The 21284-nt window shown below is 36.7% G+C and overlaps 1 protein-coding gene across 1 annotated transcript; it reads left to right on the forward strand.

The window, feature by feature from the left end:
* The first annotated feature begins 198 nt into the window (after positions 1-198).
* cdan1 (codanin 1) lies at positions 199-20196 on the forward strand. Its single transcript, XM_048192324.1, has 28 exons — positions 199-354; positions 2086-2756; positions 4853-5053; positions 5126-5316; positions 5744-5863; positions 8255-8333; positions 8418-8538; positions 8613-8722; positions 8837-8926; positions 10997-11072; positions 11147-11352; positions 11973-12105; positions 12197-12340; positions 12424-12590; positions 12669-12750; positions 14982-15071; positions 15204-15258; positions 15355-15488; positions 15581-15684; positions 15785-15934; positions 16013-16076; positions 16264-16342; positions 16446-16654; positions 17936-18043; positions 18176-18239; positions 18341-18501; positions 19419-19526; positions 19638-20196. The coding sequence occupies exons 1-28, from the start codon at positions 277-279 to the stop codon at positions 19731-19733; spliced, it is 3891 nt and encodes a 1296-aa protein (XP_048048281.1). The 5' UTR covers positions 199-276; the 3' UTR covers positions 19734-20196.
* The last annotated feature ends 1088 nt before the right edge of the window (positions 20197-21284 follow it).

A 21284-nucleotide genomic window follows, 5' to 3' on the forward strand; every position in this document is an offset into this window, starting at 1 on the left:
AAAACCTTTTAAAACAAGTTTTAAAAAAGTTAATTTTAATCTTTAAAAAAAGATAACGTTTCTGTATATTGGTTATTAGACCCTCTCTGAAAAACTTTTACTCCGTAATCAAATGGAAGCATAGATATGTGTATATCTATGAAATGGAAGGTACAATCGCCTCCGAACTTTTATTTTGAAGTACTGGCAATGTTGTTGAGGTTTGCGCGCGCTGTACTCCTCAGCCAATCCCGTCCCTGACAAGAGGCACGTCACCCTCATGATCCTCAGAGAAGAATGGCGGCTCTTTTGGAATCGTTACTGCACAGTAAAGTGGAGTTAAGCGAGGCAGTGATCTGGCTCAAAGGACAACACGTAAGAATTTACATTAGTTTTCTTTCTAATACTGTGTTTTCTTTCTAATGCTGTGCTGTTTCTCTGTCACTGCCTAGCGGAGTGTGAGAGGGATTGTTTTCCTGAAATTCAGTCAGCTAGTCTGTAGCTACGTTAGCAAACAGCCATTAAATGAGTCGCTTTATTGTTATGTGGGTATTTACAGTTTTGTTTTTAAGTTAAATTTATGTTTTACATTTATATGATAACTTTTTATGCCACAGAATATCCTCGAGCAATAAGTGGGAAAGTTTCTTTTTGGTGGGAAAATAATGACTGTTTTGGGGATATAACGTTAAATACCTTTCATAATGTGTTGTTTATTATGATAATTTGAAAATATAACATTCTCAATATTTTTTAACATAATTGAAACGTTTTAGTGTTAAAACGCAATTTTAGTAAAAACTAAGCCTTGTTATTTACAAGGTATAAAAGTGTTATTTTACTATTACAATTGTAGTAACGTTAGTATTTATTTGTTTGAATTAACGTTAGTTTTTTTTTTTTTTTCATTTTAAGTTTTTAGTAACTTACGTTTTTCTTTTTTATTTTAATTAGATTTAATTTCTTTCTTTCACTTTTAGTCATTTTAGTACTTCATCTTAAACTTTTTAAGTTCAGTTAATTGCCAAAGTGACCTTTTTTATATTATTATTTCAGCTTTATTTTAATTACTGAAAACAAATAATAATAGTTTTAGTTAATGTTAACCACACTAATAATATAATGTTAATGGTTTTTTTTTTTTTACATTTCTGTTTAGCTTTAACTTTGTCAGTTTTAGTTATTTTACTACATCTTAAACTTGTTATAAATAATAAATAAAAAATATTTTATTATTTCAGCTTCATTTCAGTTACTGAAAACAAATAATAATAGTTTTAGTTAATGATAACAACACTAATAATATAATGTTAAATAGAGATAATTAAAAATCCAAATTTTTTTTTTTTGCTGTGAAAAGAAAAGTAACTTATAATTGAATAATTTTAGTGTTTTTGTGTTAAAAAGGCTTATTTACAAGGTATAATAGTGTTATTTTACTATTATTTAAATACAATTGTTGTAGTATTTATTAGTTTGAATTAGCTTTCATATTTGAATCAGCAGTTTTCATTTTCATTTAATTTAAGTTTTAGTAATTTTATTTTTTGTCTTTTTTTACATTTCTGTTTAGCGTTAACTTATTATTTTATCAGTTTAGTTATTTCACTACTTCATCTTAAACTTGTTAATTTTTAATTTAGTTGCCAAGCTGAAATAATAAAAAAATATTTCATTATTTCAGCTTTATTTCAGTTACAGAAAACAAATAATAATAGTTTAAGTTAATGATAACAACACTAATAATATAATGTTAAAAAGAGATAATTGGGTTATGTTTCATATACACAAAATCCTTTTTTTTTTTTGCTGTGAAAAGAGAAGTAACTTATTTAGGGAGTTATAATATTTCATACATAAAGCTTCATAACTATAACTGGCATGATGTTATATTTATTGCAATATATTATTAAGATATAATTAAAATTTAGTGAAGAATTTCTCACACCCATGATTTTCATATAGATGTTTATGACATAAATATGCATTTCTTTTGCTGAGAAATTACATATTTTGCCAGATAATTTAATGTAAAAAATCTAAAACTAAAGTTTAATTCATTTTGCTCAATTTTTAACTCAACGATGAAACTTTTTGTTTCGGCAGGTTTGTGAATCCAAGGTCAGCAAAGAGGAGTTTGTGCCTTTCCTTTTGAATTTTTTGCGAGAGCAGAGCAGTCAGACTTTGACCCATGGCCCCACCACACCAGCCAAGACCCCCAGCACCTCCAGATCTGTCAGGACGCAGCACTCTTCTGATCGGAGAGGCAACAAATCCACACCAGTCCAGGGTATGCGTAGCGCCAGCCGAGTCCAGCTCTTCTCTCCTGCCCTGTCTTCATCCCCGGTGGGTGGGAGGGGTGAGCAGGAGACCCCATTTACCGGCTCTCAGTGTTTGAGTGGCGTAAGCGCCTTCAGCAGCCCTTCCTTCAGCTCTGTCTGGAGCCCTGCTCCCCGTAACACCCCCTCCGAGCGCCGCTCCGCCCAGCGTGCTAGTCTTGGCGACTTCATGACGTCACCCCCAGAGACCCAGCCCAGCCCCTCTGCACAGCAGCACAAAGGCCGCAGGAGGAGTGGGGGGTTTGGGGGGTGCTCATCCAGCCGACAGACGGGAACTCGCGTTGCTGTGTCGGAGGAAGGAGTTCGCTGGGAAGGTGGCGGCAGGAGGAGTAGAGGTGTGGCCAGGATTGAACCGGTGTCACCTCCAACACAGGTGCAGCTCAACTTCAATAATTTGGAAGACTTTCCTCCAGTGGGTGCCGCCCAGTCTTCACCAGTGTAAGTGATGAATCAGTGACTAATATAAGAAAAAAAATTTTTTTAAAAAATGTAAAAGTACAAGTAATGTGCATGCTGCCACCGTTTTCACAGATCCGTGTTTTTGTTTTTTACACAGAGATAACTGTTTAAATTTGCACTTTGAAACCCGTTTTCAAGCCCCCAGAACGCCGTTGGCGTGTAAAAGAACGGCCAAAACAAAAAGTTTTCCATTTTTAGTTGAAAACTTTTTCGTGTACGCTGCTTTCCATATGGGGTTGGATGTGGGAATATCCAAAATTAAATGCCCCACTTCAGTCCTCAGTGAGTTCCAGTCAATCAGATGTTAACATGTTGACCACATGATGTCGCCACAACAATATTGTGTTTTTGTGTCAATTATGGCAAAAACAGAATAAAAACTACATAAAATCGCTTTGAAAACAGCTGACAAAAAGCAAAAATGAAGGTATTATTACAAAAACTAATGTTAATGTCTAATGTTATATGTTACGTTACCAATGCTCATTGGAAGCAGGACTTGCCAACATCTTGGAAGTGACGTCAAATGACGCATTGCGCTTAGGTTGGGTTCACAGGTCGACTTTGAATGGCGTTCCAGACGTTATTTCCAAGAACGAGCTGGGAAAATCCAAATTCCGAGTTCGATAGAATTAAGTGAGTGTGAAACACTGCGGGGGGCACTCCGACTCGGACCACAGAAAATGCATTTGTATCATGTTCATTTTGGGTTCAAATGGCTTTCAAAAAAACTTCATACCCGTTTCAAGCTCATTTATTGACAATAAAATAAAATGATGATAAAATTATATGGCAGTTAAGTATATTTATGATTGTTTATGTATACAAGTGTGTGTGTGTGTGTGTGTATAAAATCTAATAAAAATTAAAAAAAATATTTTATTATTGTATATTTTAAATAATGATATATATCAGTCAAACCAAAAATTATTCAGACATTTTTGATATATTTTTACTAGTGGGTTCAGGACACTATAGTTCATTTATGTAAGTGAGGATAGCAAAATAAAGTAAACTGTGACATATTATATCCAAAAATTCTTTTGTATATTCTATATTCTCTCATACAGTGGACTACCAGTAAAACTGATACAAATTTGGGACCAAAAATTATTCGGACCCTTTGCTAAACTGTATTAATGAATGAAATGTTCAAGGTGTCTGAAATAAATTTTGGTTTGACTATCTCTCTCTCTCTCTCTCTCTCTCTCTCTAAAAAAAAAAAAAAATATATATATATATGTATGTGTGTGTGTATATATGTGTGTGTTAATTGACTTTGACTAGCTTGGTTATAAAAGTCAAATTATCTAAACGTTTTAGAAGACTTATTGTCCCATACAGACAGTCATAAGGGTCTGCTATCTTATAATTTCCAGTTTTAGTAAAATGATATTTTTTTTCCCCCTCCAAGACATAATAAAAATGCAAAATTGATAAAAATATGCCAAATTTAATTCTTAAGTTGTTATTTTCATCATTATAATATCAAGACAGTTGTATTACTCTGATATTTCTACATTATGCCCCCCATAAAAATGTAAAATATAAATAATTGTCAAGTCACTGTGAAATTAAAATGGACAATTTTTTTATGGAATATTGCAGTTCATTATAAATGATTTATCTATGCACATTGTTTTTTTTTTTTCAAATCATATGCCATTGTAAACAAAAACATTGAGCAAAAAACAAAAGGAGACCTATTGTTGTCAACATTTTTTCCTCTGTTTCCTGTCAGTTACAGAAATTAACAAACATCAACGATCCAGTCAATTCTCAATGGACAAAATCAAAAAAAAAAAAAAAAAATTGTGAGGCGTTTTAATTGAATATGTCACAATAGGGAAGGAAAGATAAACGCAAATTCAATTTCATGACAGCTTTAATGTATTTTTAAAATAATACTTTTTTTAAGGAAATTGAGCATGCTAATCAAACAATTTAGATCCTCTCTGTATTTTAATTTTGTATGTTTTGAATATTCCAGTTAGTGATGCAAATGTGTATTCATTGCAATTACATAATAAATGTAATATGAAAGATCAAATGAAACATTTCTGCTGTTTTTCCAGAGCAACCAAACCTTCACGGAGAATTAACCCAACTCCTGTAAGTGCAGAGCGGCCCAACTCTAAACCTAAGAGCTGCTTCACATCCACCCCGCTCAGCCTACCTGCCAGTCCACCTACCATACCAGAGAGCGCTGGGGCCAAACTGACCGGCGGCAGTCCTCTCAGTCTGCAGGAAGAGAGAGAGTTGCTCAGGAGAGAAAGGTTTGTTGGGTTATGTTGTAAGAATATATTTCTGTGGTTCTCTGTCATCATTTGCAGTTTCATCTTCTCTAGGTCTAAACTTGCCCAGCAGACCAGCTCTCCACTGAAAACCACCCCCGCCATTTGTACCCCAACCAAAACAGTGCAAAGGCAGGGGTCAAAAGTGACCCCTGACCCCAAGTCACCTTGCCCTGACCCTGACAAAGTTACACACAGATCAGAGTTGGATCTCTTGGCGGAGCTGTATTGTACCTGCATTTCAGGTAAGTGGCCTGCAGAGGGTGCTGTATACTGCTTTACTCATTTATAGTTGATCAAAGTTTGCATTTTCTTTTTCTTTTCTTTTGAAAATCATTGCCAAATACACCTTTTCAATAACTTTAACAATAAGGAGAAACATATATTAAAAAAAATCGTTCATACCACAATTATAATGGCACAGAGAAACGATATCGTTGGAATCACTTTCAGAACGACAGCCAATCAGAATCCACCCAGCTTTAAAGAGCTCGAGAATTTAAAGCGGCAGACGACAAAACTGCAACACACACTTACAATAAACGGAGCAGTATTGTTGGTTGGTGTGGATGAGCCTCTTGCAGAACTGCCAAACCTAAACTTTTGAACGGCATAAGCATATGTTAATAAAATGCTTCGTCTGTTTTAAGTTTTAATGCATTTTGCTTGTAGAGAATCTGGTTCCGTGTGTTTTCCTGGAGCTGTTCTTCGTGCTGCAGCTCCTGACATCTCGTGGTGTGTCCGTCTCTGAATCTGCAGAGGAAGGAATCAGTGTGTGTGAAGACAGTCCAGGTATGTCAGTATTTAAAAGCTTATTTAATTATTTAAGGCTTTTGGCTACGCTTACATGTTAAATCGTGCTGAAGAGATGTCATAAAGATGAGTCGTTTCATAATCCTGCTGTCAGCACAGAGCTAGTAGAGTACAGCTTTAAAAATGCATTACTCATGCATTATTCTGTACCGGAAACTAAATTAGCTGAAACACTTTTTTTGGGCTTTTATTTTTACTGTAAAATAAAATTCTTAAATACTTTTTTTTTTTTTTGTTTGTTTTTTTTTTTTACATTACAATATTATTGTAACAGTAATATTGGAATAATTGTAGGGCTGCCCGCGACTAAAGATTTTTCCAGTCAACTAGTAGTTGCTCATTTAAGTGATTAGTCAACTAATCGCACGTGTATATTAATAAGCCTTTAAATCATGATAATGAACCTTTAATTGACTATATACTGTATAATACATAGCCTAATCAGCGCTCAAGCACATGCATAAAACTTGCCACAGCACACCGGCAAAAGTAATGATTATGAGTGTGTCGAACAAAACAGCAAGGAGACTGTCTAAACATTTTAATAATTTATTGATGTTTTCTGTTTTCGGCTGCAAAGATTAAGTCAACAATGCTGACTCGTCATCTCCGCAGTAGTGGATCATGCACCTATATGCACGGTTCATACAGATTAACCCTTAAATGCATGATTGTTTCGCCAATCATTCTTACATATTCGGGTCTTTAGCGACCCGGATCTATATTTAACGCAGAAGGATCTCTACCTGTCGCGATAATATAAAACTCTTCTGATATTATAGTAACAATTACAGAGGAATAAAATAAATCATATTTTGTTACCTTTTGGAGCTTGAAAGGGCTCCGTTTGAGCAGATGTTTTATGCCATCACCAGTGTCCTCGTCAGAGCTCATTTCCCAGTAAATTCAGCAAATAATAGGCTATTTTTATGTTTGAGGTCACGAATATGAGCCCATTCACAATCTCAAACGTATTCTCAAAACTATATCATTTTAAACATCTTCAAAATCAATATTTCGATCGCTAACAGCTTCACCAGATCCATCCAGTGACAGTTAGTCATATTTGATTGCGTTCAGTACTTGCTCTGCAGTAAATTGCTGAGCCATTTCATGTTTTTCTTATTATTTTGTTTTCTGTCTGAATGAGTCGTCACTTCATCATTGTGTATCAGACATTGCCACCTTGTGGGGAAAAAAGGTGAATGGCACTTATTCCGTCATCTAAGATTCAGTTATTGTTGTGCAGAAAAAATATACGTACACTCATACACACCTCGGGTCGTTAGCGACCCTATACAATTTTTACAAAAAAATGAATACAAAAATAGGCATTCTTTTATATTTTATGATTTTTTTCTTATTATATTCTTTATAATGAATTGATTGAGGAATACCAAGAAGGTTGATGTCTGACTTTAAAAAATAAATGAGGAGGAGGGTAGTGAATGACGTCCCGGGTCACTAAAGACCCAGGTATGCATTTAAGGGTTAAATAATCTGACAATATTTGTTTTCCACTTGAATTGGTTGACAATCGCTTGACATTTCAAGCTTTCTATAGATATATTTCTCATATCTGCGAGGCAAGTGTACATTGAGTTTTGGTTTATTTTTTTGACGCGCTCAAGTTCACAGATGGCAGAAAGTGCATCCTGTTTGTTTTCTTTATTTTACAAAGGCACAATGTTTTCTTATTGTGAGTTTACACAAATAAAAGACCCTTTACAGTCTTGAATGGTGTATTACTCTTATCTGTATGACCAAAAATTGAGTATTTTTAAGTTGTTTCCGCTGTTATCAGAAAAAATGCAAGTGATCGTGCCGGCGCCTCCATGTCTTGCAGTAAGCTAGCTATACTTTAGCCTCCACACACACACTTATATACACGCACATTTATCTAGGTTAACATTAGAGCAAGCACAATGTAAAGTTGCTACTACTTGCATGTTTCAAATGGTTAGCCATATTTGAGGTCGAATGTTTTGATTTCCTGCCTGACATACTGTAATACATTAATCTGTCCCTCACGGACTGCGTGACGTTGCCACGAGTTTTTTGTGTTTTTTCTGCGACTAACCGACTAATACAATTTTTGGTCAACTAAGCCTAACTAACGATTAGTCGACTATTAGGGGGCAGCCTATTTTAATTTTTTATAAATTAATATAAAATGTATTATTTATTTTATATTATTATTGTCATCATATTGAATGGCCTCCATAGTGGAATAGAACAAAACAATTGCAATATGATTTTCATTCTGTTTTTGTTTTTAGCTGAACATATGCCTGTTAGATATTTATTCTGGTTTTGAGTGATTAATTTGATCATGTCCTGATTGTGTCCTGTTCATTTATGGTCTTGAAGATGTGCTGGAGAGAGCTTACCTGGGAAATGTCCACAACTGTGTGTATTTTTCTGTGAAAGTGTTGGAGAATCAGTTTGAGTAAGTCTGATTATAGTTTCATTACTTCTCACTGCTTCAGATTGGATTCAGTGTGCCTGACTTTCTGTCTTCTCTGTTCGTCAGGCTGGTGTCACACCTGGACAAATGCACTCTGCGTCTTCTGTCTGAGAACGAGAGAGTGGGGACTTTCTCCTCATCCCTCAGAGACCGCCTGGCACAAGCTCAGGACAACTGCACAGCTAAAGTAAGCATTAGTTTAAAAGCAACCAATAAGTAACCTTTGAAAGCTCATGGTCAACCATGTCCTCTCTTCCTCAGGTGCTCCCCAGTCCACCCTTGTTCGTTCATTCGGTACCCTTCCAGCCCGCCACAGATAACCGCTCCAATTTTAGCAGTGATAGGGCCTTTCACACGTTCAAAAAGCAGAGGTACACTGAACAACATAAATATGTTTCAAATATGTGATGTTTTAGGTGATTTCAGTTTTGTTGCCTGGATATATATATATGGTTCATTTTATTTTTTTTCTGCTTCTGTTGTAGGGATGTGTTTTACGGGCTGATCAGAGAATGGGAGGACTCTCATAAGGAGCCTGGCTGGGATTTTGAGGCAGCATTAGGCAATAGAGTCAGGTGAGTGTTAAAGGATTAGTTCACTTTCAAATAAAAATTAGCCCAAGCTTTACTCAGCCTCAAGCCATACTAGGTGTATATGACTTTCTTCTTTTTGATGAACACAATCGGGGATATCTTGATAAATATCCTGGCGAATCCGAGCTTTATAATGGCTTTATAAATGCATAGCTTTGCTTCAGAAGGCCTTTATTAATCCCCCAGAGCCGTGTGGAGTACGTTTATGATGGATGGATTTTTTTTTTTCAACTCATACTTGTGAACCCTGTTCACTGCCATTATAAAGCTCGGATGCATCAGGATATTTATTAATATATCTCTGATTATGTTCATCAGAAGGAAGAGGGTCATATACACCTAGGATGGCTTGAGGGTGAGTAAAGCTTGGGATAATTTTCATTTGAAAGTGATCTAATCCTTTACAGGGTTTCCGCGGGGTCTTAAAAAGTCTAAAATTCTGAACTGTAAATTTAAGGCCTTAAAAAGTCTTAAAAACGGCCAGATTTTCATCCGAGGTCTTAAATTTCATTTAGTCAGGTCTTAATTTTTTTTTACCCATTTCCAGAAACGCTACCTGTTGAAAGTTATTACAAAGTAGCAAAAAAGTAGCGAGTCGTAGTTCTTTCTGGGGTATATTGGTGTTGGTATACGCGGTGATAAAACTACAAATCCCGTGATAAATGCAAAACCTGCCCGCGAAATACGTCTGCGTCTCCTCAGAGTTTGTTAAAGTTCGGCTACGTGTGGAAAATGGGAAAGTGTACTTTCAACGAGACATGGCTAGATCACAGCGATTTCTGCTGTTGGTTACAAGCGGTACCCAGCTCCAGGTACGAGGCTCACTGCAAACTTTGCAAAAAAAAAAAAAAAACAGTTAGGGAGTCTGGGTGTGAAGCGGTGTAAAGGCGCCAATTAGCCTCACCACTGCCGTCGTCCTCCTCAATGCCTGGTCCCTCCGGTCTCCAGCGCAATATCATCGCAGCTCCGTCGAACAACCTTCGGGGTACTTTTGGATCGACTGACACATCGAAAGCCGAGGTGCTTTGGATACTACACACGGTGACTAAACACCACTTATTTAATAGCAACAGTGAGATTAGCGATCTCTTCCAAGTGATGTTCCCTGATTCAGTAATCGCGAAGACGTTCTCTTGCGGGCCCAACAAGATCGCTTATGGGGAGATTTGGATAGGGGGAGTTTATAAAGAGGGAATTGATTCGTACTCTTACCGGGCCGTATGCCGTAATGTTCAATGAAAGCCAAAATCACACACACACACGCACGCACGCAGGCGCAGGCGCAGGCGCGCACACACACACACACACACACACACACACACACACACACACACACACACACACACACACACACACACACACACACACACACACACACACACACACACACACACACACACACACACACACACACACACACACACACACACATCAGATAATCCATGTTAGATAGATACTGTAATTATCCCGAGGTAACTATCTATCTATCTAAAATGGATTATCTGGTGTGAGTGTGTGTGTGTGCGCACGCTACATTGGTTGTTACATGGGTTGGAGTAGCCTGTTCAATCTTTATTAGGCTATTAATATGCTGTTTTGTAATGTAAATAAATATGAGATGACATCTATTCTATTTGAGGGCAAGTTTGTTTTAGCCTATTTTCATTTTGGGCCTAAGGCTTTGGGCATTTGGCACATTGAAGGTTACTAAAGTGACTGCTTTATCTGTAAATTAAATTAATGCTTTTTCAATGACTGAATTCATTGAAATAAAATGATTTTTTCAGAATTTCTTTGATTTTAATATTTTTGGTAATGCGTCGTGTAGGTCTTAAATTTCAATCTTTATGGTCTTAAAATGTCTTAAAAAGGTCTTAAATTTGACTTACTGAAACCTGCATAAACCCTGCTTTAAAAGGGATATTTTATAGTAAAAACTAAAAGTATATTCTTTGTTCTTTTTATTTGAATGATATACATATCATTCCTCAATCATTTTGATTGTGAAAACATCTCACAATTGGAAATCAAATTTAGCATTTATACCCACAGGATGATGGTCAGTCAGCTTACAGCAGCAGGAAGCCATTCTCACTTTGCCAGACTCTTCCAGAAGCAGCTGATCCAGGTGAGCCAAAATGGCTGATTATTTTTACATTTTCTCTTATTCTCTATTTATATTCTCTTTGTCTCTTTTTCTAGATGTGTAAGAGCCCTTGTGTGCTGGGCTCCTCCAGTGATGCTCCTGATGCTGATCTGCTGGGCATGCTGGGTGCAGACAGCCTGGGTCGCCTGAAGCGCCTGCAGCAGCGTCTGGTCCAGCCTCAGGGACTCATTGGTCCCTGCCCTCCACCGTCCTTTCCTGGCCATCAGGAGTTCTTCAAGGGTTTCCTTCAGACAGCCAGCTGGTAAATGTTATTGCCACTGGCCTCTTTGGGACCTTTAGATGTGCAATTGATGCTTTCATGATGTCATAATTTAAGCTTTTCAATCCTGCTCCAGCTGTTTGAGTTAGTTTGAGTGCAGTTTACATTCCTGTGCAAACATTTTCTGTTCTTTTGTAACAAAGAGATATTTGTTTACATTACAGCAAAGCAAAATCACAGCTTGTATGCTAGGCAAAAACAATGAAGGATGCTTTCAAATCACTCACCAATATTTAAACACATTTTAAAATGTTATTTATTCCTCTGATCTACTCTTTTCAGGATTCTTGGATGAATAAAGTTCAAATGAACAGCATTTTTTAACATTATGCATATCTTTACTGTCATTTTTTGTCAATAAAATGGATCCTTTTTGAAAAGTATTAACTTTTTTTCATAGTGACCCTAAACTTTTGAATGCTAGGCTAGTGTATACCTGCTTAAATCACATTTTGCCAGCTGTTAGGAGAACAGTAGCATATATGGATGGTATCAAAGCAGAAAAGTCACAAAATTCTCATTTTGATTTCATGGATTCTTTAAGGTTTCACTCTTAATCTGTTTTTGATGCTTGGCTCTAATTCCTGTCATCTTTGTACTAGCTGTCAGCTGAACCAGCACCTGAAAGATGGTCTGTGTCAGCAGCTGCTGAAGTTAGACGAGGTGTCCATCCTCGGTCCAGACGCCAGCCCTGCCCGGGGAGAGGAGACCGGTGATGGAGACATGGAGCAGCAGGTTAGATCAGAAAGCAAAATATTCAAGCACTCCAAAGTAATCAGAGGCTTTGAATGGGTTTAAAACACATTTTTTGGGCTCATTGTTTCAGGATGAGAAGCAACGTTTCTCCTCTGTCCTTCTCACGGCACGACTTCTGGCCAAGTTTTTGGGCTTCATCTCTTTTCTGCCTTACCAGACCTCTGAGCTGCCATCAAGAGACATACAGGACGCTGCAGTCACTCTGCGGAGCAAGGTACACATTGTATGAAGGCCCAAATTTTGCCTGCAAGATATATATTCTTCAGGACCTAATTTGCTTTATGTGCATATTGTCAGAGTTCTCCTGTGCTGGATGTGTGTGCGGTGTTGAGGAGTTCAGTGCATCGGAGACGCACCATTCTGACAGTGCCCTGGATGGTGGAGTTCCTGTCCATGCTGGATTATATCGGCCCATTTCTGCCTTGTTACAGGACCGCTCTGTGCCTTTTGCTCCAGATCTACAAGTGAGTTTTTCACATGCACATCAAAGATGATCTTTGTGTGTGATTGTGCAGTTAATTATGCTTGTGTGTGTGTTTCAGGAGGATGGTGTTGGGTCGAGGAGGGGAGCTGTGTTACATGAATCAGCTGCTCATGGTGGCAGTTTTGGGCTGGCTCTTCCAGGTGAGATGTCTCATTTTATCTGGGCTGAAAATCAAACACCAGGCAGAAAACTATTGCTACTCTGTAAAAACTGTTGCAGATGGGCGCTTCCAATGTAACCTGCTTTGTTTGCAATTGAACAAACTTTTGACACATCATGTCAGGACATAATTAATTATAAAGCATAATAAAGTTGCAATATTTAAAATAATAATAATTTCACATTGATATATTATAATAATATAAAAAGTCCCAAAAAATAACAATGCAAGTCAAAAATGTAACCAAAATGCCGCTAAATAGTAGGTGAATCGTCACTGGTCTCATGATTCAATTTGATTACGATTATCATGTCAGTTCAGTTCTACGATGCGTTGCATCCTCAATAGGTTGTTTGCACATGACGTCACAGCAGCAGCGTGAATGAGTCTGGAGGGCAGGGAGTGATCAAAAACTCAAAATTCGTATGTTTTGTGTCGTTTATGGTTGCTCAATTAGATAAAATTGAGAACCTAGAAGATGTTTATATCGTTTACATAACTTATACAGTTTTTTATAACTTATATCATTTTTTAACTTTAAAAGTTGTCGCCTTTTAATAGTGTTTTGCGTCTGCTGATACTGAAATGAAGATGGATACCTGCTTACCTTATTTGTTTTTGACTTGGTTAAATATCCACATTCTTCATGGTATTGTTTGCATGGAAGAGAAGCTATTTTATCCCATTGAATGATAATTTGGTGTTTTCACTTCAGTTTTGTAGTATTCCGTTCACAATGTTGATCTGGTTACCATGAGAACAGTGTCACGTGCTGCTGCTTCAGCCATCATATGGTAGAAAATAAATAAATGTTTAACAAGCTGACAGAAGTTGATTCAACAACAAAGACAACACTTTCAAAAACACTCAGCTATGTGATTATTTTATTGAGTGATAGGGAGTGGGTTAAATCAGTGACATTATTAGATTTGATATACGGCGTCTTCCCGTCACCTCCCCAACCTGCTTCCCTTACTGTGTTTTTACACGTATAAAAGGCAACAATTTTATTACACCGTCCAGTTTTTTCTTTGAACGATGATGTGAGCTCCTGTTGCAATTCTCGATTCAGCATAAATGACCTAAAATGGTGACATTTTTCACAGTCGCGACAGAAAATCAAAATACTGCCCTAACTTCACTAGCAGAAAGGCAGCGCGATATAAACAAACCCAGATTAGAACTGAACACGCAGCTTCACATTCTCTATATCTTCCTCCTCGATGGCAGGAAAGTCTTTCAATTCAGTGGAAAAGTCGCTCATCTTCATAACATAAAGATCACGTCCAACATATGTTGTGATTTTCTGTTTATACCTTTCTAAACCAGCACAGAAAGGACTTTTCTCCATCTCTTCCATTCTAATTTTCATTGTTTGCCCTCCACCGGTATTTCGCGCGTCACCAGAACCACATGATTGCAAACAACCCATTTTCAATATTACTGCACATGGCTACATTTTCGTCAATGAACACAAGCAGTCAGATATATGAACTCCCTTTTTCTGCTTCTTTTCCTGAATGTAGCTAACATCAAACAAAACTTAAGTCTGAACACAGCATAAGACAGGAGCATTTAGAACTAATAAACACTAGAAAATACTAAAAGCGCATGAAACTTTCAAGTAGTGTACTTAAGTTACAAAAAGGCTCACACGCACACAGGCTCTCTCACACACGCTGTAAATGTTAAAATAGTGGGTGCATTTTTTTATTACTCACTTTTGTGTTTCGACTCCCTCTGCTATTTTACGTTAGCGCAAGAAGCATATATGCAACGAGTAATGTCAGAGAAACGTCAGTAGGCTTTGGTGGATTATGGTCTATTACTGAATTGATGCAGAATCGTCCACGTCTGCATTGTGATGCCCCATAGAAACAATTTCAGCACCCCTACTAAATAGTGATATGGATCCAGTTTTATGGTCAAGGCCAGTGTGAATGCAAAGAGGTTGCAGGGTTTGGTAAAGAAAAGCAGAACATGGGCTAAACAGGACTTAATTATGAGATGCAAGGGATCATTTGATGGTTTGTTTTTGCATACACTGAAGATAAGAGCTGTTTCAGTGTGTGTGTGTGTGTGTTTTATATTTAATTTTTTTTATTAAATATGATGAACAATTATCAAATTGCAATTGACCAAATCATGCAGCCTGGACAAAGAGAATGGTTATGAGCCTGTCAAATCTTTCTGTTACTGTCCCTCTTTTAGATCCCAATCTTCCCAGAAGATCTCTTCTTCAGCACAGATCTAGAGGAAGAAATCAAGGAACTGGAGAATAATACAAGCTCTCAGGGGCTGGTTAGTGGACCACTGATCATCTTCTCTGGATGCATTTAGCTATTTTTCTTTTAAGGGGGAAAAGAAATGCTTATTTATCTTTTCTTTTTCCTGAGTTCACAATGTGTATAATACTGCATATTTTCTTTTCAGGACACCATCCCATTAGTGGACCAACAGCTTCTCTTGACTTGCTGTCCATATTTAGGTGAGAGCGTACCGTTTGAAAAAAATTTACTAAGTTTCGGTTGGAATAAATCCAGTTGTGGGTGATTGAAGTACCTTTACGTCATTCTTTTGGCAGGAGAGTTTCGTAAACTTCTTGCTGCTTTTGTGGCTGGTAGCACATCCAAGAGTGGAGGCTTGATTCGCAAGATCACTCCCACGTCTGCAGAACTGAGGGGACCCTCCACCACCCGTTCACAGCAGAAACTTCAGGTACGCTGCAAACAAAAGTCTTCCATCTGTTGAAGATTTGAGAGTATGTCATCCATGTGAGGCCATCCATGTTTTTCCATGTGTTTTAACAGGTCGATTTGGAACAGGCCTTCTTTCACAACCAGCCCCCATCTCTCAGACGCACTGTAGAGTTTGTTGCTGAGAGAGTCGGTTCCAACTGCGTCAAACACATCAAGTCAGTCTTTTTGTTTTTTTCCCCCTCTGTGTTAGTCCATGTAAATCAATTTGAATTCGCATTACATCATTTCATATTTTCCTAACTCTGTGTGTGGCAGGGCTACGCTTGTGTTGGAGCTTGTGAAGGGTGGAGAGAAAACTCTCAGAGATAGTTTGGGTTTGGAGAGTGTCAACATGGCCAAACTAAACGATTCTATCTGTGCTCAGCTGTGTGACGCAGGCATGCAGGCTCTGGAGAGAGCCACCAGGTCAGCAGCTCTCTTCTCTCATTACATGTAAATCATGTTGTTGGACATGTTTTGGACTAGTCACATCTCTCATGATAGGTTCTGCAGTGAGAATGCCCCTGGAGCGGTCCGAGTTCTTCTTCCTCTGGAAACCTCTTCTTCTGTGAGTTAAACAGTCACTCTTCATTAATTCCATCCACTTAATACTCAAAAACAGTGTTTATCTTGGTTGGAAATTTGCTGTACAGTGATACTCTTGTCATCTCATTTTATGGTTAATTTAAGGAAAAGGCTTCTAAATCATCAGTTATTTACTTGGAGATATTCATTTTTTTTGTGTTGTGGATTAGGTCCTGACCACAGCTGAGAGCATCACCACTCGTTTGGCTACAGAAAAGGCTTGCAGCTGGCTGTCCTCCAACATCACAAGTAATGAAGCACAATTCTCCATTTAGACTCATTACATATTTTATAGCATGCCATTTTTTTAATATAAGGATCTGAAATATTCCTGTTTGAATATCTCCCTTAGCATTGCTAAAGAGAGAGTGGAAGAGTGCGTTTGATAGGGTGATGAAGAGCCTGCCCTCAGCCTTCAGTTTGGATGCTGAAGAGGGCGAGGGATCAAGCAAGAGTCAGCAGGTCCAGAGGAGTGCCTCAGGGCTCAGTGCTGGGTCCTCATGTGTTTCAGACTGCACCCATAAGGTTCCACTGGGATCAGAAGTCATGATTGAAGTTAAGGTGATTATTGGTCATTGGTTATCAGACAAGTTGTAAATGTTAAAACAGATTAATTGAGAAGGGTGGTTGATGATAAAATTTCATTATGAGAAATGAGACATACACCATTAGTCAAACTTTCTAAACAACAAAATGTTTCTTTTATTCTTGGACAAGGCCATCAGAAGTGTTGTAATTGTTAATTAAGGCTACATCTACATTAATACAGACATTTGAAAAATGGAGGGTCATCCACATTAGCATTTTCAAAAAGTTGCTCATCCACACTGAAACGTCTGAAAACGCTTAAATCACCTTACTGTGCATGCGCACAACATACTAAAAGCTCACGAAGTGATGCAGAGAGAGTAGATATAATGAAGTTCTCATGCTATTCTTCTGGCATGATCATTTTATTAGCATAACATCACATCACTCACTGTTGCATCCAGGTCGCACTCAAAATTGGGTTTAAAACGTAACTCATATTTTGCCACTCAGGACAGTAAATTCTGTCATCTTTGCTGGAATATAATATGAAGATTTTACAAAGGAGCATTTATCTTGAGCAAAACTGTTAATGTAAATAGAAGGCACAAAAATGCTGGAATAACTACATATCTATTGGCACAACATGCGTCACATGACTAAACATGCGTCGTTGTTTTCAAATACCAAAAAGCGTAGTTTTTCTTTGACAAAAATACCATCTCAAGGTGGACAGAATGCAAAAACAGAGAAAAAGATGCGTTTTCAAACGAAAACATATTAGTGTGAACATAGTGTGGCCTAAAGCGATTAAAAAGTGTTTTTCGTTAATTGTAATGAAGTTAAAATATAAATTACAAAAAACCTTTATTTCACTTAGTTGCCAAGGCATTTCTAAACTTAATTTAAGCTGAATTACTAAAGTGACTAAAACTGAAAAAGAAAATAAATTAAAAAACTAAATAGAAATATTAGTAAAATAGTTTTATTTCTATTTAATTCTAATAAAAATGACAAATGCACATAACAAAACTAAACTTACACTAAAATTAAATTGAAAACTGAAAATATTAATAAAGGCTAATTTAAAATGTTAAATACTATAATATATAAATAAAGCTGTTTATTACTGTTAACCAATGACACTGGCTATCAGTAGAATTTGGAATTTAATTAAATGGAATGAACGATCAGCAGTATCATGGAATTGGTCAGTTAATCAGCCTGGACTAGATGGCAGTAAGCAATTTTTTTTACAGTAATTTCTTAAATATAAGCATGTCAGATCTCAAATCATTTGGTCTCATGTTTCAGGAGGTTCTGAGTGTGTCTGTAGGACCCAGGGCTGATGAGGAGGTTTTCACTGTTCATCAGATTGAGTCTCTGCTGGACAGAGTGGGACAGACACTTGGATGCCGAAAAGTAATCAGACCTCCCGTACTAATTCAGTGTACTAACTTGACTCAAAATATTTTTTAATCCACATCATTCAGTGTTTCTAGTAATCCTTTATTTTGATCCTTTCTTACACATTCTCTCCTGATCTTTTCCTAGCTCCTCTCTCCTGTGGTCGAGCAGATGCTGTTGCGTTGTACTGTTCAGCTGGCCTGCAAACTTGGTGAGAGAAAAATTAATGGAAAACGGAGAACGGTACATGAAGTCAGTACTGAAAATGATTAATACCCTGTTGTGTCTGTTTGGTTTTGTTTCCATGTGCAGTATCTGGGGAGCTTCCTCTGGTGTTTTCAGCCGAGGGGAACAAGAGACCTGCTCTTCTGGAAAAGTTTTTAGCTCTGTGGGTTTGGACTCCCTCTCCACCTCTGCACCTTCTCTTCAGTGAACTCACTCTGACTGCCATTTGCAGTGCCACAGATAGTGAGGTAAACCTTGATGGTGTTGATGCAGTTTTGCCGAGCTGTTACATTCTTATACTGTGTGCATTTTGTGGATATATTGCTGTAAATGTTTGTGTGATTTAAGTGTTTATATATATATATATATATATATATATATATATATATATATATATATATATATATATATATATATATATATATATATATATATATATATATATATATATATATATATATAATTTTTTTTTAATTTATTTTTAATTGATTAAAATAAAAAATATATTAGATATACAGATATGTATGTGTATATATATATATATATATATATAATTTTATTCTGTAGAACTTAATTTTAGTATTGGTAATTTTAGTACTTCAGCTTATTTATTTTTTCAGTTAGTTGCCAAGACTTTATAATAGAAAATGTATAATACAAGTTTGCTGAAAATTTTATTTTATTTAATATTTATACTTTATTTTATTTTAGATTCATTTTAATTACTGAAAACTATGGAAGTTTGTTTCCACCACTTAAAAAAATAAAATAAAAAAGGTAATTGCAAGATTTTATATCGCAATTCTGACTTTTTTTTTCTTATAATTGTGAGAAAATAAGTCAGAATTGGACTTTATAACTCACCATTGTGAGTTTATCTCACAATTCTTTAGGGAAAAAAGTGACTTTTTTTTTTCTCAGAATTGCCAGTTTTTCAACAACATTGCAACATTTTCTCACATTTCTGACTTTTCTCAGAATTGCTAGTTTGTATCTCGCAATTCTGAGAAAAGTCAGAATTTTAAGATGAAAAGTCGCAATTATACCTTTCTCTTTTTATTCAGTGGTGGAAACTAGCTTCCATAGAAAAACATTTGTAATAGGTTTAGTTTTATATTACAACAACAAAGTTAGTTAAACAGTGCTTTATCCTTGGATATTACAGAAGTCTGACTTCCTCTTCCTGATAAGACGGCTAATAGAGAGGGGTCTTTTAGGAGAAGAGGAAGTGGGCACCAACTGGTCAAAGCTGTCAGCACTATCTTGGCCAGAGGTAATTGCTGCTTACATATTCTGTGCTGATTCATTATTTTAAAGATGGCACAACATGGCTGGACTTCTCCCAAATGTCTGTCTGATGGCTTTTTTCCATTTGCTCTTGTAGGAGTCTGCAGAGAAGTTTCAGCAGCTCTCCCTGACCACCCAGTTCCCAGTGCCTTCGCTGCCAAACCACAGGGACATACTGCAGGTGTCTCAATGACCACTAGAGGGACACGTGTGTCGACATTACCAACTCTACACATGAATCCCAGCCAAACACTATTGTATGAACAGGCAATGAGGATGCCTATTCATAAACCTACAATATATATGATTTTAAATATTTTAAAGTCTGGTTTATTGTTAGTTGCAAGGACAATATTTGCTGCTTAAAAATGCTGAGTTGATAGTCCAGTCAATTTTAACAGGGCATTGCCAGTTTTCTCTCATGCTGCCTCAGAGTAGAATAAGATAAAGACCGTTCACTGTGCTTCTTTGTCATGAAATTCTATTTATTTGTTTTAAGTGTTTGTACATGTTTTTCTGCTTGTTGTCACTGCCTGTTTGTATGCGTTTCTTATAGTCTATATTTGCGAAAAATTTGCACTTTTTTCATGTTGGACAATTATCTATTTAATTCTAAACCTGTCTAATGTAATAAAATGTGATTTTGTGAATATGTACCTTTCGTGTGTTCATCACATTTTCCATATGGATTATAGCAAAGCATATGGACTCTAACAAGACTTACAAAATTCATGGCAATTGTAAACTTTAAAAAGGGTTTACAATAGGACAACTTCATGGCTTTCCGTCACTGTGATTGGTTTTTTGTTTTTAAATGACAAAAAACTAAAAATCTATTTTTAGCAAATGTTAAGGCCTTTTCACACAAAAAGTGAAATGAATAAGCCTCAGGATGAAGGAAATGCATATTTATACCTGTACAGTAGAAATTTCTGAGATAACATTTCACTGTTTTTATTCATTATGGGGAATACTGAATGTTTTCATTCAAGTGAGATGAGTAAATGCATGTTCACATTTGGTCTAGAACTACAAAAACTATCATGTTCACACAGGGCACACAACACCTCTGCACTTTATTTCTCTCAACATGGGGACAGGAGAGATGTCAGTCACTAAATGTGAAAAAGTATATTTGAAAAAGTAACTTAGATATTTTGTTGTTAATTGAAAAAATAATGCATTACTAGTTACTTGAAAAAGTAATCTGATTACATAACTCAAGTTACTTGTAGTGCGTTACCCTCAACACTGGAAATAAATACATTAAAGGTGCAGTGTGTAAATGTGTAGCAGCATCTAGCGGCCACGTTTAGGGCTACTGTAGAAACATGCCGGCGCAAAATGGTGACTTAACATGTAAGGGGACTCGTGCTGTTTGTCGTGTAAATGAACGGCCTAAAAGCATTAAAAAGTTTTCTGTTTTTAGTTGAAAACAGTGTCATGTAAACGGCCCCTGAGACAGCAGAGAGTAGCTAGTCAAGCAAACGCGCTCCGTAGAACAGTTTGTCCGTTCAGGGCTACTGTAGAAACATGCTGGCACAAAATGGCGACTTAACATGTAAGGGGACTCGTGCTGTTTGTGAGTGCAATATCTCTGTCAGATTTTGATTTTTTTTTTTTTTTTATCCAGTAGTCCTAATAACAAAGTCAAGGAAAATTATTGGTCAAATGCAACTATTACTTAAAGGGTTAGTTCACCCAAAAATTAAAATAATGTCATTTATTACTCACCCTCATGTCA

Source organism: Megalobrama amblycephala, linkage group LG5 (genome assembly GCF_018812025.1).
Source record: "Megalobrama amblycephala isolate DHTTF-2021 linkage group LG5, ASM1881202v1, whole genome shotgun sequence".
Lineage (NCBI taxonomy): Eukaryota > Metazoa > Chordata > Actinopteri > Cypriniformes > Xenocyprididae > Megalobrama > Megalobrama amblycephala.

What these genes read in the sequence shown, in the direction of transcription:
- cdan1 (XM_048192324.1), top strand. Translation starts at nt 277, where the DNA reads ATGGCGGCTCTTTTGGAATCGTTACTGCACAGTAAAGTGGAGTTAAGC. An exon ending in CAGTCACTCTGCGGAGCAAG is followed by an intron (nt 12,341 to 12,423) that starts GTACACATTGTA and finishes GCATATTGTCAG; the next exon opens with AGTTCTCCTGTGCTGGATGT. An exon ending in GACTTGCTGTCCATATTTAG is followed by an intron (nt 15,259 to 15,354) that starts GTGAGAGCGTAC and finishes TTCTTTTGGCAG; the next exon opens with GAGAGTTTCGTAAACTTCTT.